At 45.8% G+C, this 26,748-nt stretch overlaps 1 protein-coding gene across 1 annotated transcript; it reads left to right on the top strand.

Moving 5' to 3' along the window:
• Nucleotides 1-200: 200 nt before the first annotated feature.
• rnf139 (ring finger protein 139) lies at nt 201-26,628 on the top strand. The gene is made up of 2 exons (XM_052023165.1): nt 201-622; nt 24,462-26,628. The coding sequence occupies exons 1-2, from the start codon at nt 460-462 to the stop codon at nt 26,288-26,290; spliced, it is 1,992 nt and encodes a 663-aa protein (XP_051879125.1). The 5' UTR covers nt 201-459; the 3' UTR covers nt 26,291-26,628.
• Nucleotides 26,629-26,748: the final 120 nt, after the last annotated feature.

Genomic DNA, 26,748 nt, shown 5'->3' with positions numbered 1-26,748 from the left:
CGTCCTCATCCCCTTCCGTGCGCTCCGAGCCGTTCCCTGATCACCCAACAACGCGACTACAGACCAGCGCCGACAAGGCAGCCCCTCTGCCTACGCGAGTCGATGACGTGGCGGACGTCGCCTGCCCTCCAATCGCCATCATTCGTCACGCTGAACATTCTACCGTACGTAACCGGCGTCTTCTTCCTCCGCTGCGCCTCGGGTTCTCGGTGTGTCCGATTATGACGTATTGTTTTGTGTGACGTCCTCTGAGGGGGGTGGGGGGGAGAGGAAGAGGCGAGAGCGTCGGTCACGGCCCAGGAGTATGGAGGGGGCGAGAAGAGGAGCGGTGGCGGGGCAGCCGTACAGCGCCGACAGCTGACTCGCCGGGCGGCCACAGCTTGGCGGGACGTCTGGAGAGGCTGGCTGCGAGGCGGCTCCACCGACGACTTCCAGTAGGGCGCACGGCGATCGTTGACGATGTCCTCGCAGTGGGTGTCAGTGGGGAGCCACCTGCGAGGGGTCCTGGACGTGGCCCTCAGGGTCCCCTGCATCTTCGTCATTGACGCCATCTTGAACTCCTACTACGACGGAGACGAGCCGTTGCCCGTGGTGGCTCGGCAGGTATCGCAGCGGTTGTTGGGTGAGTGACTGCGGGCCAGGCAAGGCGGTCTGAGGCGCCGCAGGGGAGGAGCGCAGGCCTGGAGTGCACTTGCGGGGAGGATTGCTGCCGACTCTCTGCTCTGCCCACTTACATAAGTTCATCTCTTCCATTTGGCTAGGGTGATGACCTAAGTTAAAAGATAGCAGAAGTTGTCCTGCATTGAATACTTCCTATAGGGGAAGGTGAAGAGTTTTTATTTGGTCAATCACGGCCCTGTGGGAAAGTGTGCCGAGGTGTTGAGGGACTGGTCACATTTCTAATCTGGCTGGGAATACGGGACTGCAATGGTTGAGCCTCTGGTGGGAAAGAACTTGGACAGCCTTCTACTGTGGTGCGCCTATTGAGGAAACGAAATCATTTAATAGAGAGAGAAGATACGAGCGGCAGTAGAACATTTGGTCCCTGAAATCTGCTCTACTATTCGACGAAATCATTAGCCTTGTTCCCATACTTATTTTGAATGCCACGCTCCTTGAGAGAGAGAATTCCAACACCCTTTCAGTTGAGAAACTCCTCTTGATTTCAGTCCTCAGCTGCTTTCCCCATATTTGGAGACTGAATTCTGGATTGCTCAGCCAGGGGAATGGACTTCCCTGCATCTACTTGTTGGAGTCGAAGAATTGTAAACATTTAGTGAGGTTGTCTGTCATTCTTCAAAATTCAGAGAATAGAGGCCCAATGTCCTTCATTTCCCCCTGTGATAGAGCTGTCGTTCCAGGAACCAGAATTTTCACTGCACTCCCTGTGTAGCAGTATACCGTTTTTGTTAGATAAGACCAATGTTGTGCACAACACTCCAGGTGTGATCCCACTAATGTTCTATGTTAATATAGCAAGACATCTTTGCATGCAATCTTACTCAAATCTTTTTATTTAAAAAAGCCAAATACCATTTCCTTAATTGTTTGCTGAACATGCATATTAGCTTTCAGTGATTTATGTACAAGGATACTGTCCCTTTAAAGATCAAACTTTTCCAGTCTCTCATCACTTTAAAAACTCAGCACTTTTTCTGCTGCCAAAGTGGATGGCCTTATTTTTCTAAATTGTATTGTGTGCCATGTTGTTGCTCACTTGACTGTCTCTTGACCTGCTTTGCATTCTCATTGCTACGCACATTGTCACTTAGTTTTATCATCAGCAAACTTAGAAATGTTTGGTCTTGGCCAAAGAGTTAACATGGAAGGTGACTAGATGATGCTCAAGTACTGATCTCTTTGTCATCCCACAAGCCAAGGCCTTCCAAGGAGAGAAGGAGCTGTATGTAATGATCTGCAGAGACTGAATTAACAATGCTACCCCATCTCCTATGCTGTTTTCTACCTTTCAACCAACTTTCAAGCCACAGTAATATATTCTCAAGTCCACGTGCTCAAAGCATGTTCACCAACCTCTTGTGTGGGGCTTTATCAAAAGCCATCTGGAAATCCAAGTGCACCACTTTCGCTATTTCCTCATTGGCTCCACTAGATTTATTATCCAATAACTCCATTGGATTAGTTTGAGCACAATTACCCTTTCATAAGTCCATGCTGACACGGCTTAATCATTATTCTCTAAGTAAATGATATCACACACTTTATTAAAGATTCTAGTGTTTTGCCTAATGGTGTTAGGCTTTCAGAATTAGACAGAGAGCCCATTCCTTCCCAAGGTATCAATCAGTATTCCAGGTGCACTAAAAGATTTTGGTGAAGCTCGGATTGTTGAAAGAGGTGGCGGCCTCCCCTTGCACAAATTTGCCTTATTGTATGGCAAGGGACCTCATTTGCCAATAAGAGTTGGGCCAGAATTCGGTGCTCACCGAAGGCTCTACCGACTGTCACCTTTCAACTTGTAACTGCAGATCAGGTGGTCTGGTCCAATGCTGAATCTTAGCTGAGAGTTAAGAAAGAATTGTGTTCTTTTTGTAGCCCACTAATCAGTAGACAGGCGTTGCATGCAGTACTTAAAAGCTGGTGTTCCCTGAATGTGTAGAAAACATTGGAATGGGGTGTGAGGGATGTCACCCAATCTAATGCAGTACAAAGGAAATTAAGTTGGGTATGAAAAATAGAATGCAGAGGCTGCATGTGTGAAGGGATGTAAAGGAGTGATAGATCATTAAAAGGTTTTATACTTTTATAAAGTCATAAAGTAACAAATCATAGAGAAGACAGAGTTAAAGAGACAAAAGGAAATCTCATGGCTTTAGAGATTGTATCATCTGGCCTGTTAGTCATGTCACAGTGGACCAGACTATGCAACGGTAGCAATGCATTACACAGAGAAAGCTTAACTGCCACATAATTTTGCCTTATCGGAGAAATTTGCTCTATTACATCAATCACTCCCACCTTCACTGCTACTAACTTGTTTCCCTCTTTCTCACTCCTGATGAATGGGCCCAGATTTATAGAAAAGTATAGCACAGGAACAGGCCCTTTGGCCCACTTTGTTGTGCTGAACTAATTAAACACCTAACTAAACTAACCCCTTCTGCCTATACACTGTCCATATCCCTCCATTCTCTGTATATTCATTGCCTATCTAAGAGCCTCTTGAATGCCTCTATCATATTTACTGTTACTACCCTGGCAGTGGATACCAGACACCCATCTGTGTATTTTTTAAAAAAAACTTGCTCCGAACATCTCCTTTGAACTTGTCCCCTCTCACCTTAAATGCATGCCTAAATGGTACTAGACATTTCAACCCTCAGGAAAAAGATACCAGCTGTCTACTGTATCTATGCCTCTCATCTTATAAACCTCTATCAGGTCTCCCCTCAACCTCTGCCACTCCAGAGAGGTTTGAAACGTTAATTGTTTCTCTTTCCACAGATGTTGCCTGACTTGTTGAGTTTTTCCAGCATTTTTGTTTTCATATTTCCTGCATCTACAGTTTAGAATACAAAATGAGCAGTTTGTATTTGTTTTTTCTAATGAAGATTATGGAAACAAGCAAAAAAGAACAAAATGGAGCTATTTAATATTATAAATACAGTTGCAGAACTGGAGAAATTTGGTAAAATTGGTAGAACTCAAAATGAGAAAGTGGAAAAGCCACTCCAAGTGGGCTGAAGGAAATCGGGGCAAATGAGAGGTTCTGACAATTTCCCTACAGTTCTTGTCTTTGGAATTTGTGCCAGAGGACTAGATAGATGTTATTGTAACATCTCTTTGAAAGAGGATGGGGATCGTTAAACTTATTAAAATTTTCAGTCAGAGAGAGAGAGAGCATGGAAACAGGCCTTTTGGCCACTGAGTCTGTCCTGACCATCAAGCACCCTTTTTGTTTACAATGATCCTACCCAAATCCACTTTATTCTTCCCAAATTCCCATCTACTGCCCTTCCTCCAGATCCACACATTAGGGGCAATTTACATTGGCTAATTAACCTGCCAACCCACACAAATTTGGGAGGAAACTGGAACCCAGTTGGGAGGAACCCAAAAGAAACCCTCACAGTCACAGGGAAAACGTGCAAACTCCAAACAGACAGGCCAGAGTTTGCGATTGAGCCAGGTTGCTTGAGCTATGAGGCAGCAGCTCTATGAGCTGTCCTACCCTAAAGTGTTCAGTCAAGACCACTTGCCTTCTGGTGGTATGTTAGCAGGCTGAGTTCAGTCTTTTTAAAGTTGCACATTCTGTCCCTATTTTTACACACACATTTCACTGTCCACAGTGATGATGGAAGATAATTACAGAAAATTGCTTATTTTAATATATTTATGATGCTGCAGTTGCTATCATAAGGATGTAAATAGTGTTGTAATATTACAAGGGTATGTTTAATTATAAATATGTTAATAGGATTTCTTAATAGGGAAAATATTGCCACGAATGCAATATGCAGATTTAACATGTGTAATTTGTCTTCTGTGGTGCCAAAATGGGGAAACCAAGAAGAAGCTCTTGAGAGCTTTCAAACTATTTTCCAACAAAATTGTTGAGAATTAAATTACTTTAGCATTATGAAAGGATTTGGTTAAGCATGCGCACAATTTTTTAAATGCATTTAAAATCACTGGCATTAATAACAGTCACTTTGGACTAAGATAAGGGCTCGTAAAACGCCCCTGAGGGCCTACTTAGTAAAATCTTTTTTTACTAAAACTTCATGCCTGCAATAAATGTGAACCATGGAGAGTTTACATTTTCATTCATTTCGCTTTAAGAATACTGCAGTTGGCTTTCAAAATTAACTTAATTGGTCACTAATCCCATTTGATTGTAGAATACTGTGGTCAGTAATGTGGCAATGATGACTTGGTAGATGGTGATTAAATATTAATATTGTCTTTGCCCATGCATTCTTATTGCCAACTTAACCATGTCACATTACCAAAAGTTAATGCATCCTCTTGATTTGTTATAATAACCAAGCAAGCATGATTTCACTGAATAATTTAAAACCTGAGGTAACACCCCTTTGTAAACAAAACCTGGGAAAAATTGAAGCTCTAATTAGAAAGGTGAATCCTCACAGTAAGCCTAACGAAATGAGGAAGAACTAAAGTACTTGGGATCATTTATTTGCAACTTCCAAACAACAACCAGTTTACTAGAGTGGGCAGCAATATGAATTAAGTTTGCAACATTTGTCATAGACTTACAACACCTAAAGTTGATGGAATTGCATCTCAATAATCAGCTTTTTCTTTGTGAAAGTTTCAGTAGCAACAGCATATTATATATTCATAGTGCCATTTAAGTCCCAAGGTGCTTTCAGCACATAGGGGAAATGTTCACATGTTGGATGAACTGCAGTTATCTATATTTTGATTGTTGAGAGGAAAAATGTTCAAGTTCAACTTTGAAGCAGATTCAACAGTCTTCAGTAGCAAAGTGGTGTAGAGTTCCACATGAAGTCGGAGGAGACAGCAAAGCATATAATGATTAAGACTAGAAACCTAATGTATTATAAGGTAAAAGTTAGAACAATTCAATGAAACCCTAATTGTGTGATAAAGGCTTGAATATTTAATTTTATATAGAAGTTTATATAAAAGCTATTTGGTATAACTGTCAAGGCTATCATTTATTTCTTGTGCTCTTGCAAAACGTTGATGGAAATTCATTCTTCTGGAGCCCTTGTGGTATTTTTTACTTTCTCAATTTCATTCAGTCAAGTAACTTGGGAGTTGAGAATCAATTACATGAGCTCTCTTCCCTAAAGGATAAACAGTCAAATTTAGAACATTTTCAAAAGGTTTTTTTATATGACAAATAAAGATGTAATTGGTAAAATTATTTCCAAGATTTCTGAACTTAAATTTGGAGTTGCAAATACTGCGATCTCTGACCTATTACTCTGGACCTTGTATTGGTCCAGTAACATCCACTGAATGATACTTCAGATGTTTGCACTATTTCATATGAGGTTGTTTTCATGTTCTTTGTGGAAGTTTGTCGCCCGCTTGAATTGCTTCCGTTTTAAACTGAAGGCTGCGTTGCTTAGAGCAGCTATTCCACGTACAACTTGCATCTGAGTCATCTCCATCTGACTTGTATTTCTTTAAATAAGTTTTCCTTGTCCCCTCTCCAATTACTTTTTGGAGAAGGCTGGGAGATGTGCATGACTAGACAAGTTGTTGAAGTGGATGTTCTTTCACTTTGAGCAAGTCTGAGATGGCTCTCAGCCTATCCAGTGGAGAGGCAATTAGGTTTAATCACTGGACTATTAATCACTTACATAGGTATCTCTCAATTTATGATTTTTTTCACTTTAATGGAATAATTGATTCTTTAGGGTGCATATCCTCCATTAATGAAGCTTTCTGTGCTATCACAAATGTTAAGTGGCAGAGAATTTACATCAATATTTGCAACAAGTCGCATTTGAAATCCCAGGTACAGCTGTGACAACAAAGATTGCTGTTCCCAGACTAACAGTTGCAGAGACCAATGACATGAGAAGCCTATTGACTGTTGATAGAGACATCAGTGAGATACAATGCAGATTGGGGGACTGCTTCATCGAGCACCTATGCTCCGTCTGCAGTACCAGCTGGGGTTTCCCAGTGGCCAGCCATTTTAATTCCACTTCCCATTCCCACACTGACATGTTTGTCCACTGCTGAATTGAGGTGAGATGTAGATCAGAGGAACAGCACCTCGTATTCCGCCTTGGTAGTCTCCAACCTGACAGTATGAACATTGACTTCTCTAACTTCTGGTAACCATTCCCCTCTGTCCCTTCTCTCCACCACCACCCCCCCCGCCCTTTTTTTCCTCCTGATTCCACTGGCTCCCATCACCTATCTCTTTCCTACCCCCACTCTCTCCATATGCCCATCACCCACACATTCCTCCCATTCATTTCCCTTTCCTTTATTCCAAGGTCCACTGTCTTCTCCTTTCGGATTCCATCTTCTTCAACCCTTTGTCACTTCCACTTATCACTTCCCAGCTTCTTGCATCATTCCCACTCTCCCTCCCTCCCTCACCTGCCTATCACCACCCCCCCTCACCTGGATTCACCTATCACCCACCAGCTCTTCACCCCTTTCCCCCATTTTATACCCTTCCAGTCCTGACGAAAGGTCTCAACCCAAAACATTGGGGTGACTGTTCATTTCCTTCCATAGATGCTGTCTGACTCACTGAATTCCTCCAGGACCTCGTGTGTTGACTGTTGATGGACTTGTTTTTTTTAAACTAGATCTCTATTAGTTCTGGTAGAATATTATTCTTGGAGGTGCATCATGTATTGTAAAGAGCAGGGATGTTATAATGAAGAGAAAAAGGGTTAAACAGTAGTTAGAAGATCATAATCAACAACACATGACCCTGCATTTGACATTGAGCTAGGAACAGGTAAGACTTGAAAGAACATGAGGGGTGATGAATCTTAGTGCCAATACATTAAAGCCATTTGTGGCTGCTTTAACCTTTTCAAGAAGTGTGCAAACCTGTGCAGTCGGATGCGGCATGTTTCTGAAGGAAAACTCGGAGACGAGGAGGTTGAATTCAAGGCACACTTTACTCACATGGATAAAATGCACGTGCGTGCCCAAATACCTGAGAGCCTCTCCAGGCCCACGTGGGGCAGATGTGACGTAAGGTTCCTGCCGGAAGGCCTGCCCCGTGGTTTGTTTACGACGCGCTCCTGTGCGTCTGCCTGCCGCCACCAATGGCGGTTCGAGTCCCGTGTGTATGGGCCGCTGCTAACTCACCCAGAAACATCCATTGGGGCGTGGGGCCCCCAGTCTGTGTGAGTGGCCCGCCTCGCTGGCGCGGTGCGGGTACCCTCACCGATTGCTCAATGTCCAAGTGCGCTGGTTTGAGGCGGTCCTCTGTAAAAGTCGCCTCTTAGCCACCCACCTCCATGACACACGTAGACCTGTTGTGCTGGACCACCTTGAAGGGTCCTTCGTACAGCCGCTGTAGGGGTGACATGCATGCCCCTGCGAATGAAAATGTACTCGCAGTCCCAGAGGGCCTTGGGGATAAAGGACGGTGTAGTGCCATGCCTGGAGGTCGGAACCGGTGCCAGGGTCCCTACCTTGTCCCGCAGCCTCGTCAGCGCCTCTGCCGGCATCCCTGCTTGACCTTGGGCCTCTGGCATGCTCGCTCGGGACCATCAGGGGGGTGTTGTAGACCAACTCCGCTGAGGAGGTGCCCAGGTCCTCCTTGGGGGGCAGTGCAGATGCCCAGTAAGACCCAGGGGAGCTCATCTATCCAGTTGGGGCCCCTGCGGCGCACCATCAGGGCCGACTTGAGGTGCCTGTGCAATCGCTCGACCAAACCGTTGGACTGGAGATAGTACGCTGTGGTGTGATGTAGCCGGGTGTCCAGGAACTGCACCAGTGCTGTCCACTAACCTGACGTGAACTGTGCTCCTCTGTCAGAGGTGATATCCGCTGGGAGTCCGAAGCTTGCGATCCAGTTTACGATGAGCGTCCTGGCACAGGATTCAGTAGACGTGTCTGTTAGCAGCACGGCCTCCGGCCATCTGGTGAACCTGTCGACCATGGTAAAGATATACCTGGCGCCCCAGGAGACAGGCAGGGGGCCGACGATGTCCACGTGGATGTGCCGAAACCTCCTGAGCATTGGCTGGAACTGCTGGAGGGGGGCCTTCACGTGCCACTGGACTTTGGCGGTCTGGCAGTGTACGCAGATCCTGGCCCAGTGCCTGACCTGCTTGCGCAAACTGTGCCAGACGAATTTGTCCGATACCAATTTGATGGATGGACGGGTGGGCCAGGCCATGTAGCGTGTCAAACACCCGGCGCCTCCATGCTGCTGGTACCACAGGCCGGGGTTTGCCGGTAGATGTGTCACACAGGAGCCGAGCCGCTGTCGGGCCAACAGACATCCTCCAACTGGAGTCCTGAAATGGCAGTGCGGTAAGCTGGGATCTCGGTGTCCACCTGTTGCGCCTCCGCCAGCGCCGTGTAGTCGATCCCTGGGGACGAGATGGTTGCTGAGTGAATGTGGGAGCAGCACAGCGTGTCGGCGACCACGTTGTTCTTCCCTGCAATGTGGTGGATGTCTGTGGTGAACTCCGAAATAAAGGAGAGGTGCCTCTGCTGCCAAGCCGACCGTGGGTCCGATACCTTTGCAAGGCCGAAGGTGAGAGGCTTGTGGTCTGTATACATGGTGAAATCCCTTCCTTTGAAGAAATGCCGGATAGCCAGGTAGAGCGCTAACCACTCCCTGTCGAAAGCGCTGTACTTAACCTCCGGCGGTCGCAGGTGTTGGCTGAAAAAGGTGAGCGGTTGCCACTGGCCCTTGACGAGCTGCTCCAGGACTCTGCCGACCACTGTGTCGGAAGCGTTGACTGAGTGCCGTGGATACATCGACTCTTGGGTGTACCAGGAGGGTCGCCTTCGCCAATGCCTCTTTGGCCTGCTTGAAAGCCTCCATGGATTCTGCGTCCCATGCCACCTCTTTGGCCTTGCTGGCCATTAGACCCAACAAGGGCCTCATGATGCGTGCTGCCGCCGGCACGAAACGATGGCATGAATTCCTGCAGGCCCTTGACTGTGCTGGGTTTGGGAAACTGGCAGATGGCCTGGACCTTGTCCGATAGAGGGGCAGCGCCATGCCGATTGACTCTGTGGCCCAAGAAGTCGATCTCTGCCCGCCCAAACTGGTACTTCACTGGGTTGATTGTCAGTCCATGGTCGCTCAGGCATTGGCAGAGTTGGCGCAAATGTGCCACCTGCTCTTGGTGTGACTTGCTGGCCACCAGGATATCGTCTAAGTAGATGAAGGAGAAATCGAGGCCTCGCCCCACCCAACCCATGAGCCTCTGGAAAGTCTGGGCGGCGTTCTTGAGGCTGAAGGGCATCCTCTGGAATTCGAACAACCCGAAGAGGGTGATGAGGGCTGTCTTGGGCACATCATTGGGGTGCACGGGGATCTGATGGTACCCTCAGACCAGATCGATTTTTCGAAAAGATGGTTGCCCCGTGTAGGTTCGCCGTGAAATCCTGGATGTGAGGCACTGGGTATCGGTCAGCGGTTGTGGCATCATTGAGCCCACAGGGCCTCCAACCTCCTGCAGACTTGGGCACCATGTGCAGCAGGGATGCCCATGGGCTGTCCGAGCGATGGATGAGCCCCATCTCCTCCATCTTCCGGAACTGCTCCTTGGCGAGGTGGAGCTTGTTGGGTGGGAGCCTACGGGCTCGGGCGTGCAGCGGTGGTCCTTGTGTGGGAATGTGATGCTGCACACTGTGCTTGGGATCGGTTGTGGAGAACTGCGGGGTGATGATGGAGGGGAAATCTGCCAGCACCCTGGTGAACTCGTCACCCGAGAGTGTGACGGAGTCCAGGTGGAGGGCCAGTAGCTGGGCTTCCCCGAGCTGGAAGGTCTGGAATGTCTCGGCGTGGACCAAATGCTGGCCCTTCAGATCGACCAGAAGACGGTTGGCCCGTAGGAAATCCGCCCCCAGTAACGGCCATGATACCGCTGCCACCATGAAGGTCCAAGTGAAGCGGCTGGGTCCGAAACACAGTGGGATGGTTCGCGAGCCATACATTCGGAAAGTGGTGCCGTTTGCAGCGGTGAGATCGGGACCTGGGGCGGCATTACAGGTGTCTATGTTGGAGGGGGGAAGAACGCTGATTTCAGCCCCAGTGTCTACCAGGAAACGTCACCCAGAGTGTTGGCCCCTGAGGAATAGGAGGCTGTTGCGATGGCCAGCCGTCGAAGCCACTAGCTATGGCCGGCCCCGGCGCTTCCCGGAAAGGCACATGGTGGGCGGCAGCGGCACGTGTTCGAACCCCATCTCTGGTGATAAAAACACCAGTAGTCTGAACCCTCGTCCTTGTCCCCCATGGGTCTCAGCGGCTTCAGTTGTGGGGTCTTGGCCTTGGGCTGTGCGGTCATGGTTAGGCAAATGGAGGCCACTCCCTGCTGTTTATTGTGCCACAGAATGTCCGCCCTGGCCGCGAGCCTGCGTGGGTCGCTGAAATCTTCAGCCGCAAGGAGGAGGCAAATGTCCTCTGGCAGTTGCTTGAGGAACAACTGTTCAAATAGAAGGCACGGTTTACGGCCATTCATGAGCACCAGCATATCATTCATCAGCTCGGACAGCTTGCGATCGCCCCGGCCGTCTATGTGCAGGAGCTGCGCGGCTCGCTCACGGCGGGAGAGTCCGAAGGTATGGGTTAGGAGCTCCTTGATCTTAGCGTACCTGTCCTCCATTGGTGGCTGGTGCAGGAAGTTGATAATCCAGCCTGCCGTGTCCTGGTCAAATGCGCTGACCACGTAGTAGTACTGTGTGGTGTCGGCTGTAATGTCTCTGAGACTGATGTGGGCCTCAGCCTGCTCGAACCAAACGTGGGGCTGAGCGGCCCAGAAAGTCGGGACCTTGAGCGAGACTGCGTTGTGCGAGTCGTTGGAATGCATGTCGTGGGTTCCAGATGCTGTCTGGAAGCGTCGGGTTCACCAAATGTAGTCAGACGCGGCGTGCGAAGGAAAACTTGGAGACGAGGAGGTTGAATTCAAGACACACTTTACTCACACAGACAAAACGCGCACACGCCCAAGTACCTAAGAGCCTCCGGGCCCATGTGGGGCGGACATGACGTAAGGTTCCCGCCGGAAGGCCTGCCCTGCAGTTCGTTCATGACGCGCTACTGCGCGTCCGCCCGCCAATGGCAGTTCGAGTCCCGTGTTTACGGGCTGCTACACCTACATCATATCTCGCTTGTGGGAGAGGTAGCAAGTGCAGATACTGTGGCAACAGAAAATTTTCCAAATGAGCTGAAACAAATCAAGGAATATGGCTCCTCTTCTAAATGAGTAGTTAATGTAGATGAAACAAGGCTATTATCAAATATGATGTTCTTTTACACGATCATGGGTAAACTGCATCAGGCGTCAGGGCCCTTCCTTGGAGGCAATGCTGAGGGTGACGGCAAACTTATGACCTTATTAATCGACAGCTCAGAGAACCTGAGAACTGAGGCCAATCTTCAAATGATTTTTAAAAAAAAGCCTGGACAACTGCACTATTCCAAAATCATATTACATTGTTTCTCTTCCCCTTCTTTAGACAACACTGTACAGTACAAAGAAAAACCTGGACAATAAAGCCTTGCTCATTGTGGACAATGTTTCTGGACATGTGATCAACATCGAGAATGCACCAACAATATCCATGTAGCATTTTTTTTTTGCCTCATAGCTTCCCTTTGTTACAACTCATAAACCAGGATTCTATCAGCATTCAGGCTTTCTACATGCAGTATGTAATGTGGCATGTTATTTTTGGAGTCACATAGCAATGACAATCTTGCCATTCAGAAAATTTGGAAGAGGTACTATACTAGGATATCCATAGAATACATCATTCTCTTGAGATCATGTTATCTTTATGACAGTGAAAGGTTTCTTGAGGAATTATGGCCAAAATGTGTGCTTAACTCCTATGGAGATTTTTCAGGTTTGTAAACCCAAGAAAACATTCAGTTAGGCAAAAGTTGCTGGGTTTGATGAAGTAAACCAGAATGATGTGTAGATGTTCTAGAATCACATATTGAGAAGTTCACAAATGAGGATCTATTAGGGCTGAAAAGTAGCGGAGGTTTTAAAAGGAGTAAGAAGCTCCTCTTAGCCATTCTGCAATGCTTATTGAATAATTTTGCTCTTCTGCTTTCCATCTTGGTTTTTAATATTAGGATCACCTAAGGATGTAAACCAAATTTATTCAGTATGACAAATATTCAGCTTCCTAATACTGTAGGTATACCAGTTTAGCTCTCCGTCAATTCTTTTTAAACTTGAGTAAATCTCAGTTCTCCCATCCTTCCTCTTAACTTGGGCTTATGGAATGAGAGATCACTTTAATGGCACTTCCTTAGAGAATAACTGGTAAAAATTTGAAGTGGACCTGTCTTGGTATCATGAAGAATGAATCATTTCCAAAAAAGTGTACTGTTTCTTTTCCCTTATTTTATCTCCTTCCTTCTATTCCTTTTGGGGAACTTGCGATCACTTCCATTCTGCTACGTGTACACCTGTACCTAAGCCCAGACATCTCCACGTTTAACAGGAGAATCATTACAAAATGTATTTCAAAGACCTAATGCATCTGGGGATTATTGACTTCTCATGTTGTGACATCTTAGCAGGTACTATTCAGCAACTGTGGAGAGATTTAAAAGACAAATGTTCCAGACTGACAACCTTCCAAGTGCAATAAGCAATTATATGGTGTATTTAATTTAGTAAATTGTCTTAAATTGTTTCATATATGCCATGAAGGAACCAGTAGAAGAAATGACAAAGTTTAGTCAGAGGTAAGTTTTTTGAGAAACATCATAAGAGAAGAGGAAAGAAGACAGAATGGTTTAGAGTAGGAATGCTGGAGTTTAAAGTTTAGACAGCTTTATGCCCAGCCATCAAATAAGATGATGTCAAAATTGAAAAACTACAATGATCTTGGAAGTTTGACTGGCAGCAGATTATTAACAAAGGAACGGCCATAGTCTTTCCAGTATTTAGATGGAGGAAATTTCCATTCGTTCATGTGGGTTATAAGACAAGTGGTGTAACAAATCGGGGGGGGGGGGATCTTTTTAGAGCTTTTTACTCGCATTAAATTGTAACCTTAATGAAAAAGTACATCAAATCATAATGAGGCATCATAGAAACAATGGGAAAATGCAGACAAAACTTGAGCCTCGATCCTCCCTATGATTGGAAATATAATAGAACCAATTTAATTATTTTTGTTTGATGTGAAGATGTTGGGCCGACTGGCCGCCTTCTGAACCATAAATTCCTGATTCCCTGCATTTCTTCATTTCTGTCATCCTGTACGATCCCACCTATCAAATTTTGTCTGATTTTAAGTCCTGTGAATTGCTTGGAATATTTCACGACATCAAAGGGTCAGGTTTAAGGTATTCTTTATTGACACTAGTTGGGTAATTGTTCTCTGAATATTCAGCATTTTCCTTTAATGCTGTAATTACGTTACCCTATTCATATATGTATTTGTATTGTTAAAATGGACAATATGGACTGCTTATGTTGTAACCAGTAGGGAGAACAGCTGTGTATGTTGAGAATTGAGAGTACACTGCTGTTGGTAGTATGCATTGTGAAGTGGATACTCTAAATTTTCTTGAGACTATTGTCCACTAAAATTATAAGGGCAGATTTGATTGCGCTCAACACTGGCATTATGGATTGATCAATTATTATAGAAACAAATAGCCTAGAAATTAGTACACTCATCTAAGAGTGAACCGAATCTTGGCTTGCATTTCACCTCTTTCTAGTATGCCATTACAACTTTTAGTATGATTTGATTGGAATTCTTTGCAGATGCTCATGTTTTTCATATTACTTTTGGTTCTTTTGCCAATCATTCTTTCATTATGGGTTCCCTAGTTCTTCACCCTTTTAAGTTTCCTTTAATTAATCCTGTTTACCTGCTGATCCATTCCAGTGCAAATTAATATAAAAGCTTCAGCCCTTAAAAGATATTTTTCACTTGTTGGAAATGTTGCCTGCTGCCATGTTGAAATAGCTGCAAGAGGGATGGAGTGTGACCCTGTTTCTCAGGTTCAAATCTAGTCTCCTCGTTGAAGAGGTAGAATGGAGAAATGGGGCCAGGCTCTCTCCTTGAATAAGTCAGGAAAGTGTGCAGAACAAATAGCAGGAAGGGGCAATCCCAGAATTAATGTCCAGGAGTCATTTTTTTTTTCCCCCACACTGGAAGCAGTGCCCTTAAACTTTCAATGACCTTGCAACATGGGTCAACATAAGAGATGTGGGGATGGTGTCTGGGAACTGGAAAATTGCAAAAGGTGCACTTTTTCTTTCTTTTAAAACAGAAGGGCATAGAAAAGAGCCTGGTGACTCCAGATCAGTGAAATACAATTTTAAAAAAAATGTTAAATAGTGGTATAATATGTTTTTGAGTGAACCTGGTATGTTTAAAGGGAGCTAAAAATATACAAGCACTCCAGACCTCAACTGGCTGAAAGCTACCTAAATTCTAGCTTTTGCCCACACCCTGCTTGCATACTCCCTTGCACATGCTCCAAACTAATGAGTGAGCCAGTTGCCAATCCATCATGATCTTCAAACAATCAGATGCTAGATTATCAGAGTTTTACTAGAGTATTGTACTCAGTTCGGTTTGCACAGATTGGGAAAGATGTAAAAGCTCTGGAATTGATGCAGAAGAGAGCTGTTGAAAAAAATCCTAGGATTCTAATCATTCAGGGAATTGGGTAATGGGGAAAGGACAGAAGTGGACTGGAGGAATGCCAGATTAGCCATGGTCTTGTTGAATGGCAGAGCAGGCTCAAGGGGCTTTATGGCCAATTGTTCTGAACTTCAAATATGTGGATAGACAGATAAAGCACATCTCCTTGGAAGAGAAAAAGCAGCAATGGGATGTGATTCAGCTAATTCAAATCATCAGGGTATAGACAGAGTAAAGGGAGATGTTTCCTTTTGACAGAAGGGTTAAGGACTAGGGGATATAAAATGGCAGTGATTGGCAAAGGAATCAGAAATGATGTAGCATTTTTTTATGCACCTAAGTATTCAGGGCCTTGACCGTGGTAGTGGAAATGATAGATTTAGTTGTAGCCTTTTAACAAAAAAAAATAGCTGGATAATTAGTTCAGAAATAATCTGGAGAACTATGGAACTAACTAAATTACTGTTACTTAATGTCAGTGTGGATTTGATGGGTTAAATTGCAGCGTCCTTTGCTCTAACTATTCTGTGAACTCTCCATTTCTACAATGCAAAGCCCAGTCATTTAATAAAACATTCTGTAGTCTGCTTTCTGTGAGTAGTGTATTCTTCCATGTTGTATTTATGCAGCGTAGATTACCAATGGAATATTTGAGTCTTGACCACATTTTTGTCGGTTGCTTCAAATTGAGCATTATGATAGTAATGGGGATCATTCTTCTTGTTCCACCATATGCTGGATTCACTTGCTCGGGTATTTTATTTCTATTCGTAAGTTGTGTCCTTCTGCCTATTAATAACTTGGTTGTTGGTTGGTAATCCAGAAGCCAGAAATTTTTTGTTGGTAATTGATTTTCACTTCATCTGTTAGCAGTTACAAAAAAAGTTGTATCCTAAAGTTGATTTCTTCAAATTTGGTTTTCAGTTCCTATGTGGGATCCTTGAATCAGCTTGTTACTTCATCCACTAATGGAATGAATTTACAGTGCTTAAAGCAGTAATGATGAATTCGAATGTTAGATGCCACTTCATTTGGGCTCTGTAATTTGTTTATTTACAGAAGGGGAATGATTCAGTCATATTACCACCACTTCTCAAAAGAAAGTAATCCATTGATTTATGTTTGTATTGTAGCGACTCACCGTCCGGTCAGGCGAACCGGCTCGGCAGTCAGGTCGCGCGGCGTCGGAGCGACGAGGCCCAAGATGGCAGCGGGCCTCGTCTTTCCCGAACGACGGGGAGAACCCGCACATGGGAAAGACTTGATGACGTAGTACTTACATAATTGCCAGTTGCATTGGGCGGGAACAGTCTCCCTTAAAAGGCCCGCGCAAGGCGGGAAAATAAACCAGTTCTTGTTTGACAATCCTTCGACTAGCATCTTGTTTTATTTCGCGGTAGCAACCGCTACATTGGTGACCCCGACGGTCCAAACGGATTTTGGACCCGCGCAATGGACGACAACGCAGCAGCCAATGCAGTGGCCCTCAAGCTTCCCACCTTTTGGACACTTCGTCCAGCATCTGGTTTGACCAGGCCGAAGCGCAATTCCACCTTCGGCAGATCACCTCCGACTCCACGAAGTACTACCATGTGGTTAGCTCTCTGGACCAAGAGACAGCCGCCCAGGTCGGAGACTTCATCCAGTCGCCTCCGGGGGAAGATAAGTACCCGGCTTTCAAAGACCTTTTGATTCGGACCTTCGGCCTCTCCCGTCGTGAGTGCGCCGCCCGCCTGCTTCATCTGGATGGCCTGGGGGACAGATCCCCATCTGTGCCAATGAATGAGATGCTGGCATTGGCCGAGGGACACAAGCTATGCCTGATGTTCGAACAGGCCTTCCTTGAACAGCTCCCGTATGACATCCACCTGTTGTTAGCTGACGCCGACTTCAGCAACCCCCGTGAGGTAGCCGCCCGGGCAGATGTCCTGTGGAAGGCCAAATGCGAGAGCAGTTCGTCCGTCGACCAAATCACCAGGCTGCGAGCCCAACGCCCGCCTCGCCCAGTCCCAGCAACCGAGCAGCCACACCACAGGAACACAGACGACGACATGGGTGACCAGCTGTGTTCCTACCATCAGAGGTGGGGCGCGGAGGCCTGTCGATGCCGCCCACCCTGCAAGTTTCAGGGAAACGCCAGGGCCAGCCGCCGCTGATGGCTACGGCGGCTGGCCGCCGACAGAGTCTCCTATTCGTTCAGGACAAATCTGGACGGCGTTTCCTCGTTGATACTGGAGCGGAGGTCAGTATTTTGCCCCCAACCGGCCGCGACACTCGTAACAGGCCACCAGGTCCTGTACTCAGTGCCGCCAACGGTACAACAATACGGTCTTTCGGTACCTGTACACTTCAATTACAATTCGGCGGCAGCCGTTTTACCTGGACCTTTACCCTTGCCACCGTCACCCGACCACTCCTAGGAGCCGATTTCCTTCGGGCCCACAACCTGTTAGTCAACCTGCGAGGGAAGCGGTTAGTCCACTCTAGCACTTTCCAGACCTATCCCCTAGGAGAAATCAGCCTACCAGCCCCGTGCCTGGACTCCATTTCCCTTTCTGGCGACGATTTCACCAAGCTCCTAGCCGAATTCCCATCAATTTTGGCACCTCCGCTTACAAATTTTAGGCCCAAACATGGGGTACGACACCACATCATTACTACAGGGCCACCCCTTCATGCCCGAGCACGACGATTACCTCCAGACAAGCTCCGCCTGGCAAAGGAAGAGTTCCATCACATGGAGGAGCTGGGGATTGTTTGCAGGTCAGACAGCCCCTGGGCCTCCCCCCTGCACATGGTTCCCAAAGCCACCGGAGGGTGGAGGCCCTGTGGCGACTACCGCAGGCTGAATGACACCATCATGCCGGACCGCTATCCCATCCCTCACATCCAGGACTTCGCAGCGAACTTACACGGGGCCCGCATCTTTTCCAAAGTGGACCTCGTTCGGGGGTACCACCAAATCCCGGTCCATCCGGATGACGTCCCCAAAACTGCGACTATCACCCCATTCGGCCTGTTAGAATTCCTTCGAATGCTGTTCGGCCTTAAGAACGCAGTGCAGACCTTCCAGCGGCTGATGGACGCGGTAGGCCGAGACCTGGACTTCATGTTCATTTACTTAGATGACATACTGATTGCCAGCCGTAACCGCCAAGAACACCTTTCCCACCTCCGCCAGCTGTATTCCCGTCTCCGCGAGTTCAGCCTCACGATCAACCCGTCCAAGTGCCAATTCGGACTTGACTATCGATTTCCTCGGCCACAAAATCACCAGCGACGGGGCAACACCCCTACCCGCCAAGGTAGACGCTATCTGCCATTTTGCCTGCCCCGACACTGTCAAAGGCCTACAGGAATTCCTTGGGATGGTCAACTTTTACCATCGGTTCATCCCTGCAGCAGCCCGTATCATGCGCCCTCTGTTCTCGCTGATGGCTGGTAAGGGCAAGGACATCACCTGGAATGACAAGGCTGCGGCTGCCTTCGTTAAGGCCAAAGACGCCCTGGCAGACACCACGATGCTTGTACACCCTAGGACAGACATCCCAACCGCCCTCACGGTGGACGCGTCCAACACTGCGGTGGGTGGGGTACTGGAACAGCTAATCGAAGGCCTTTGGCAACCCTTGGCATTTTTCAGCAAGCACCTTAGACCACCCGAACTGAAATACAGTGCTTTTGATCGGGAACTTCTAGTGCTGTATCTGGCGGTCCGGCATTTCCGATACTTTCTAGAAGGCAGGCCTTTCACCGCTTTCACCGATCATAAGCCTTTGTCCTTTGTCTTCTCCAAAGTCTCCGATCCCTGGTCGGCTCATCAGCAGAGACATTTATCCTACATCTCCAAATTCACAACAGAGATCCAACGTGTCTCCGGAAAGGATAATGTCGTTGCTGATGCACTTTCCAGACCGACCATCCACAACTTGTCCTTGGGTGTCGATTACACGGCCCTAGCTGATGCACAGCAAGCCGACGACGAGCTGCCCAGCTACAGAACCGCAGTCTCGGGCCTGCAGCTCCGAGATTTCTTGGTTGGTCCAGGTCAGCAGACCCTACTTTGCGACATCGCGACAGGTCAGCCCCGCCCTATAGTCCCTGCAGCCTGGCAGAGACGCGTTTTCGACTCGGTACATGGGTTGGCGCACCCGTCCATCAGATCAACTGTCCGACTGGCCGTCAGCAAGTTTGTCTGGCGTGGCCTGCGCAAACAGGTCAGTGAGTGGGCCAGGACTTGTCCGCACTGCCAGACATCGAAAATCCAACGACACACCAAAGTCCCGCCACAGCAGTTCGAGCCTACCCGTAGGAGGTTTGACCACATCCACGTCGACCTCGTGGGCCCTCTGCCGGTTTCAAGAGGAGCCCAGTACCTCCTTACCATTGTGGACCGGTTCACGAGGTGGCCAGAGGCAACCCCTCTGACTGACATCACGACTGATCCCTGCACCCGGGCACTGCTCACAACTTGGGTCTCACGTTTTGGTGTTCCGGCCCACATCACTTCAGACAGGCACCCAATTCACTTCCAGTCTCTGGGCTGTATTAGCAAACCTGCTAGGGACACAGCTGCACACCACCACGGCCTACCATCCTCAATCAAACAGGTTGGTTTTCACCGCCGTCTGAAATCAGCCTTGATGGCCCGCCTGAAGGGTCCTAACTGGGTTGACGAGCTGCCTTGGGTCCTGCTCGGCATACGCACTGTCTCCAAAGAAGACCTCCGCGCTTCGTCAGCTGAGCTTGTGTACGGGGCGCCCCTAGTTGTCCCAGGCAATTTCATACCTGCCCTTTGAGACCAAGGGGAACAACCCCCAGCAGTCCTACAAAGACTGCGCGAGAAGCTTGGCAATTTGGCCCCGATTCCCACCTCGCGGCACAGTCAAACCCCATCCTGCCAGCCCAGAGAACTACGAGACTGTAAGTTTGTTTTCGTTGGCAGGGGCACACCTCGGGCACCATTGCAATGACCATATGAGGGACTGTTCCGAGTCATAAGGAATAATGGATCCACCTTTATTTTGGACGTTGGGGGCAGGGAACAGGATTTCACGATGGACCGCCTCAAACCAGCCCATTTAGATCTGCAACAACTGGTCAAGGTTTCAACGCTGCGACGCAGAGGCCGACCCCCTAAGCGGCGGCTGGCACAGCCCGCGGACCTTGGGGACTGTATCGCCAGTTCTGGGGGGGGGGGTTGTGTAGCGACTCACCGTCCGGTCAGGCAAACCGGCTCGGCAGTCGGGTTGTGTGGCGTCGGAGCGACGAGGCCCAAGATGGTGGCGGGCCTCGTCTTTCCCGAGCAACGGGGAGAACCCGCGCGCAGGAAAGACTTGATGACGTAGTACTTATGTCATTGCCGGTTGTTTTATTTCGTGGTAGCAACCACTACAGTATGTTCTTTGTACGTTCTAGGCTGAATAACCCCTCCCCCACCCAGAGCATTAGGGAATTTTGCAGTTCTGCAACTTTTTTTACTAGCACAACCCTTGATTGCATTTTGTTACTTCACTAACGTTGCACCTAACCATTTTTCCATTGAAAGCAGGCATTCTATTGATGCTGTTTCTGAAGACTATTTTATGTCTTTTTAAAAAAAAATCCTTCAAACTTGTTATGAAATATTGCTTCATGAGTCTGTCTTGTTTGCATTCCCATGCGTGAGTTTGATAATACTGACCTTCTAAGTTGCTGCAAATTACTTGCTTGAACTAGATTGGAGATTAGGAAATCAAATTTTCTTTGTATGGATCAATTTGATTTTGAATCCAAATTTTCCAGTAATTGAAGTAACTAACTATTGCTCATAGCCATTTTACAGAGTGCCATTTCTTATTCCAGCACACTTTAAAATCACTTCTTCCAAGCCAATGCCCTCCCACAAAACTCACTGTACTTCTAAGATAAAGTAGAGAGTTTATCCATTCCTCTGTTCGGTGGTGATGGGGAGTATCAAGCCCAGATCCTTGATGAAAGGGCAACAGTAGTGGTGATGGGATGTTGATAAAAAAAATTATTTTCATTGGCTTGTCAGGATCCAAAAAGGTGGCAGCCAGTTCCAAAAAAATTAGTTTTAAAGGAAGTTGACCAAGGACTTGAACTTGCAAACATACTTACAAAAAGCACTCCCCCCTGCCCCCCCACGCCGCCAATAAAAAGGTATAAAGGGTATGATAGTTCCATTTCTTTGCTATTTTTCCTTGATTCTGTCAAATGAGGGGCAGATGAACAATGAGTCATAGTCATACAGCAAGGAAACAGGCCTTTCAGCCCAACTGATCCATGCTGACCAAGACGCCCATCCAAGCTTATCCCATTTGCCAGTGTTTGGCCCATAACGTTATAAACCTTTTCTCTCCATATACCTGTCCAAGTGTCTTTTGAATGTTGTTGAACCTGCCTCAACCACATACATGCCACACTTTTTAAAAAAAAAAGTTGCCCTCAAGTTCCTATTAAATCTTTCCCCTCTCACAAACCTGTGCCCTCTAGTTTTTGATTTCCCTAACCTTTGGGGGGGGGGGGGGGGGTGTTGTGGGAGAGGAGACAGGATGCATTCTCCCAATCTGTGCCCCTCATGATTTTATACATCTCTATAAGATCACTTCTCAGTTTCCTATGCACCAAGGGAAAAAAAAGTCCTAGCCTGTCCAACTTCTCCCTATAACTCAGACCCTCAAGTCCTGGCAACATCCTTATAAACTTTTTTCTGCACTCTTTCCACCTTTCCTATAGCAGGGTGGCCAAAACTGAACACAACACTCCAAGTGCAGTCTCACCAGTATCTTATACAGCCACACCATGACCTCCCAACTTCTATACTCGCTGATAAAGGCCAACATGCCTAAAGCTTTCTTCGCCACCATATCCACCTGTGACTCCACTTGTAGGGAACCATGTCTGTAGGTCCAAGGTCCCTCTATCTTGATCCACACTGAAAGGTCTCTCTGGTCTACAATACTCCCCAGGGCCCTGCTGTTCGCCATGAAAGAAGGTGGAGAATTTAATGTGAGAATTTAAAATTGCTAGATTTGGAAGAAATTTATCTTTACACAGTTTCAAAATAGAGCTTTGGAAACTAAAAGTCTACAGAACCAGTCAGGTCAAGACTGGTCTTTAGTCCAGTTGATGATTATATTCTTTGTCACAAATTTTATGGGCGCTGTTAAAAATTCCTTTTGGATTTCATGTTACTTATAATGTGGAATTCTTTATAATTTTGGTCTCCAAATTTATGATCCAGAGGATTCACTTTGTAGTAAAGGATGGATTTCAATAGTAGTGGAATGTTGTGATCATAACCTGGTGCTGTTGTGATCTTGGGATAATTCTTGCTTTTTAAAAGATAATTTGCTACAAAGTAGAAAACAAATCAGAGGTTAAGTGGACTTCATTGGGTTGCCAAAAAGTGGGAAGTGATATTCTATTAGGATTGGTGATGGAACATTTTTTCATTCAAAAATATTTGGATTCTGAATTGAAATATACTTTCAAATTTGTGGATGACTGATATTTGTATTTAATAATCATTCTTAATATAGTTATTGGTTTATTATTGTCATTTGTACCAAGGTACAGTGGAAAAAACTTGTCTTGCATACCGTTCGTACAGGTCAATTCATTACCCAATGCATTGAGGTAATACAGGATAAAACAATAACAATACAGAGTAAAGTGTCGCAGCTACAGAGGAAGTGCAGTGCAGATAGACAATAAGGTGCAAGCACATAACAAGGGCGATTGTGAGGTCAAGAGTCCATCTTATTGTACGAGGGAACCGTTCAATAGTCTTATAACAGTGTGATAGAAGCTGTCCTTGAGCCTAGTGATATGTGCCCTCGGGCTCCTGTATCTTTTGCCTGATGGGAGAGGGGAGAATGTCCCAGGTGGGTGGGGTCTTTGATTATGTTGGCTGCTTCACCGAGGCAGTGAGAGGTATAAACAGAGTTCATGGAGGGGAGGTTGATTTCCATGATTTGCTAGGCTGTGTCCACAACTCTCTGCAGTTTCTTGCGGTCTGGGGAGAGCAGTTGCCGTACCAAACCATGATGCATCCAGATAGGATGCTTTCTATGGTGTACCGACAAAAGTTGGTGAGTGTCAAAGGGGATGTGCCAAATATATTTAGCCTCCTGAGCAAGTAGAGGTGCTTGTGAGCTTTCATGGCTGTGGTGTGTACGTGTTGGACCAGGACAGGCTATTGGTGATGTTCACTCCTAGGAACTTAAGGCTCTCAACCCTCTCAACCTCATCACCATTGATGTAGATGGGTGCAGGTTATTGTAGTGATTGTAGTATCATGCAATTGTTAATTGAATTTCATTATAAGTAATTAGGCAAATATCTTGATTAGAAGAACAGGTAATCCCACACCTGTTTTTTAAAACAAAGTTTATAAATGGCTAGAGCCAAAGAATTCTTAAGGTTGCTCATACTTCACTAAAAGCAGTGATGCAGTCTAATTATAGAACAGGTGTGCCTGTGCTGGCTGTTTAAAACAGCAGTTGTGCTTTTCATTGGCAACTCCAAGCTCCTTACCCACAAGTATTCACACCCCTTTTAAAATTATTTGCAGAATCCCGATGTCTTCACGTAGAGCATTCCAGGAACAGGGAAGTAAATTTTCCATCACCTCTCTGGCAAAAGATCTATGATTTCAAATCTGACACCTTAATCAGGCCACGAAGCATTGGGGTTCATTTTTGGGTGGATAGTTCCAAGTAAATATGCAGGCGCTGTTCCCCGGGTAAGGATCGAGAGGTGACCTTGTAATGGTCTTTAATAAGAGAATTTGATAGAGCAGATGTCAGAAAGATATTTCTCCTGGCATTTGGCCAGAATTGTGGCTATAAATAAATGTAAGGTAGTTGCTAATAAATTCAGTAAGGAATTTGGAAGAAACTTTTATCCAGAATATGATTCAGAAGCGCAAGCCATTACCATACAAAATAATTGAAGCAATTATTGTTTCGTTTAAGGTTAAGCAGGTAAGTATCTGAGTGATGATGAAAAGAGGAGGCTTGGATGGAGCATCATCATTGGTCTGTTTTATTTTGCTATAAATGTGAAATGTATCAAGTAAGCGATTACATATTGTGTTTAAAATTTTTTCTTCATTTATATTAATAATGTTTTTCAATGTCTTTCAGGTCTTCTTGCATCGTGCGTTGTTCTCATCCTATCCCAAAGAGCTCTCTTCAGACTGTACATGTTTGGCTGTGTTGTTCTACTTGCTACAACTTCTGTCCTTGTAAACTACTACACCACTCTCCACATAGACTTCTACAATGCGTACTACTCCGCAGTGTTTGGGATGCAGCTATTGCCGCGCAATGGTCCAACATTGTGGTTGGCCCTTATTGCTGTTCAGCTCACATTTGGTATTGGATATGCAGCATTACTCTGCATTCCATCAATGTTTTCTGCATTAACCATGGTAAATTTCCTGCTGCCTATACTGGGTCTGGCCTTGGAGTTACCAGAAGACTTTCAGAATCTGTTAGTTGCCTTTTCAGGCATGTACATAACAGCACAGACTGTACTTTACATTACAATGAATTTAAAATGGTTTTATTATACAGTAAGATATGTCTATTTGCTGGTACGGCATATGTATCGTATCTATGGATTACAAGTTATTGTGGAGGACACGTGGAAGAGGATTCGTTTCCCTGATGTATTGAGAGTTTTCTGGTTGACTCGGCTAATGGCACAGGCCATCATTTTAGTTTACGTTGTTAAAGTAACACAGGGTGAGTCAGGGAACAAAAGTTATTTTATCTCCTGGAGTGACAGTTGGGAAGTGCTCTGCAATCTTATAATAAGTGGTTGTGATTCAACATTGACTGTCCTTGGCATGAGTGCAGTCATCTCATCATTAGCACACTATCTGGGACTTGGAATCTTGGCTTTCATTGGGTCTACTGAGGAAGAAGATAAACGATTGGGGTTTGTGGCTCCAGTTTTATTTTTCATTTTGGCGCTACAGACAGGTTTGAGTGGACTGGAACCTGAAGAAAGACTAGTTCGCCTTAGTCGAAACATGTGCCTTCTGTTGACTGCAATCCTGCATTTCATTCATGGAATGACAGATCCTGTGCTCATGTCACTTAGTGCCTCCCACGTTTCCTCCTTCAGAAGACACTTGCCTGTTCTTTTGGTTTCCATTAGCCTTTTCATTCTTCCAATTATACTCAGCTGCACCTTGTGGCAGGTCCACACATTGAATACTTGGTTGTTTGCTGTGACAGCATTCTGTGTTGAATTGTGCTTAAAAGTAATTGTTTCCCTCACTGTGTATACATTGTTTATAATTGATGGATATTACAATGTGCTATGGGAAAAACTAGATGATTATATTTACTATGTTCGTTCAACGGGGAACGTTATTGAGTTCATTTTTGGAGTTATAATGTTTGGAAATGGAGCTTACACAATGATGTTTGAATCTGGGAGTAAAATTCGTGCCTGTATGATGTGCTTACATGCTTACTTTAACATTTATTTGCAAGCTAAGAATGGATGGAAAACATTTATAAATCGGAGGACTGCTGTTAAGAAAATTAATTCTTTGCCAGAAATAAGAGGCAGTAGTTTGCATGACATTGGTGATGTGTGTGCAATTTGCTACCAGGAGTTCACTACGTCAGCACGTATCACACCTTGCAATCATTACTTCCATGCACTTTGCCTGCGCAAATGGTTGTACATTCAGGATACCTGCCCCATGTGCCATCAAGGAGTGTACATTGAGGAGAATCAAAGTGAAAGCATAGTATTTGTCAACAATAATGGAAATGTTCCACAACAAGCAGTGGAACACTTGGTGGTGGCAGCTGCTGCTGTTGATGCTGACAGTGATCTCAATGAAGACAATGACAGCATCGAGTATGATGAAGAGGAGTGGGCAACTCAGAATGGCAATGTAGGAGTAGTGGATGAGTACCTTGATGATGATACAGATGCAAGTGATGAGTGAGGCTGCTGATTGTAGAGATGTTGCAACTTTTATACATATATTTAAAAAAACTGCCAACCAAACATCAGGGAAGAAAGTGACTTTGCTTGGGTGATTGTTCGAAGTCACATCAGACCAGTGATCGGAAGGGGATAGGAAGTGAAAAATTACATTCCACTTATCACTGGAGTGCTGAATGGACAAAACACAACAGGTGTGAAAAGGCACTGGTTATGGACAAGTAATGGTTTCAGCCAACTTATTTATTATGACCTGCTGTATGGTTTACCTCTTAAACTGCTGGCCTCTTGTGCACCATAAATTTGTGTATACTGTACATGAAATAAAAAGTTTGACTTACATAATTGTTTGGTTTTCAAGGAAGTGTGCAAGTTAATGCAATTAATATCTAAGTTACATCTTATGTAATAAATTTCATCCTTTTCAGGAGCCTATTTGACATGGAAGGCATCATTATT

The sequence above is a fragment of the Pristis pectinata genome, chromosome 9 (genome assembly GCF_009764475.1).
Source record: "Pristis pectinata isolate sPriPec2 chromosome 9, sPriPec2.1.pri, whole genome shotgun sequence".
In the NCBI taxonomy this organism is placed as follows: domain Eukaryota; kingdom Metazoa; phylum Chordata; class Chondrichthyes; order Rhinopristiformes; family Pristidae; genus Pristis; species Pristis pectinata.
Note: the sequence above shows the minus strand (reverse complement) of the source record. Positions and strands in the feature narration are given on the sequence as shown.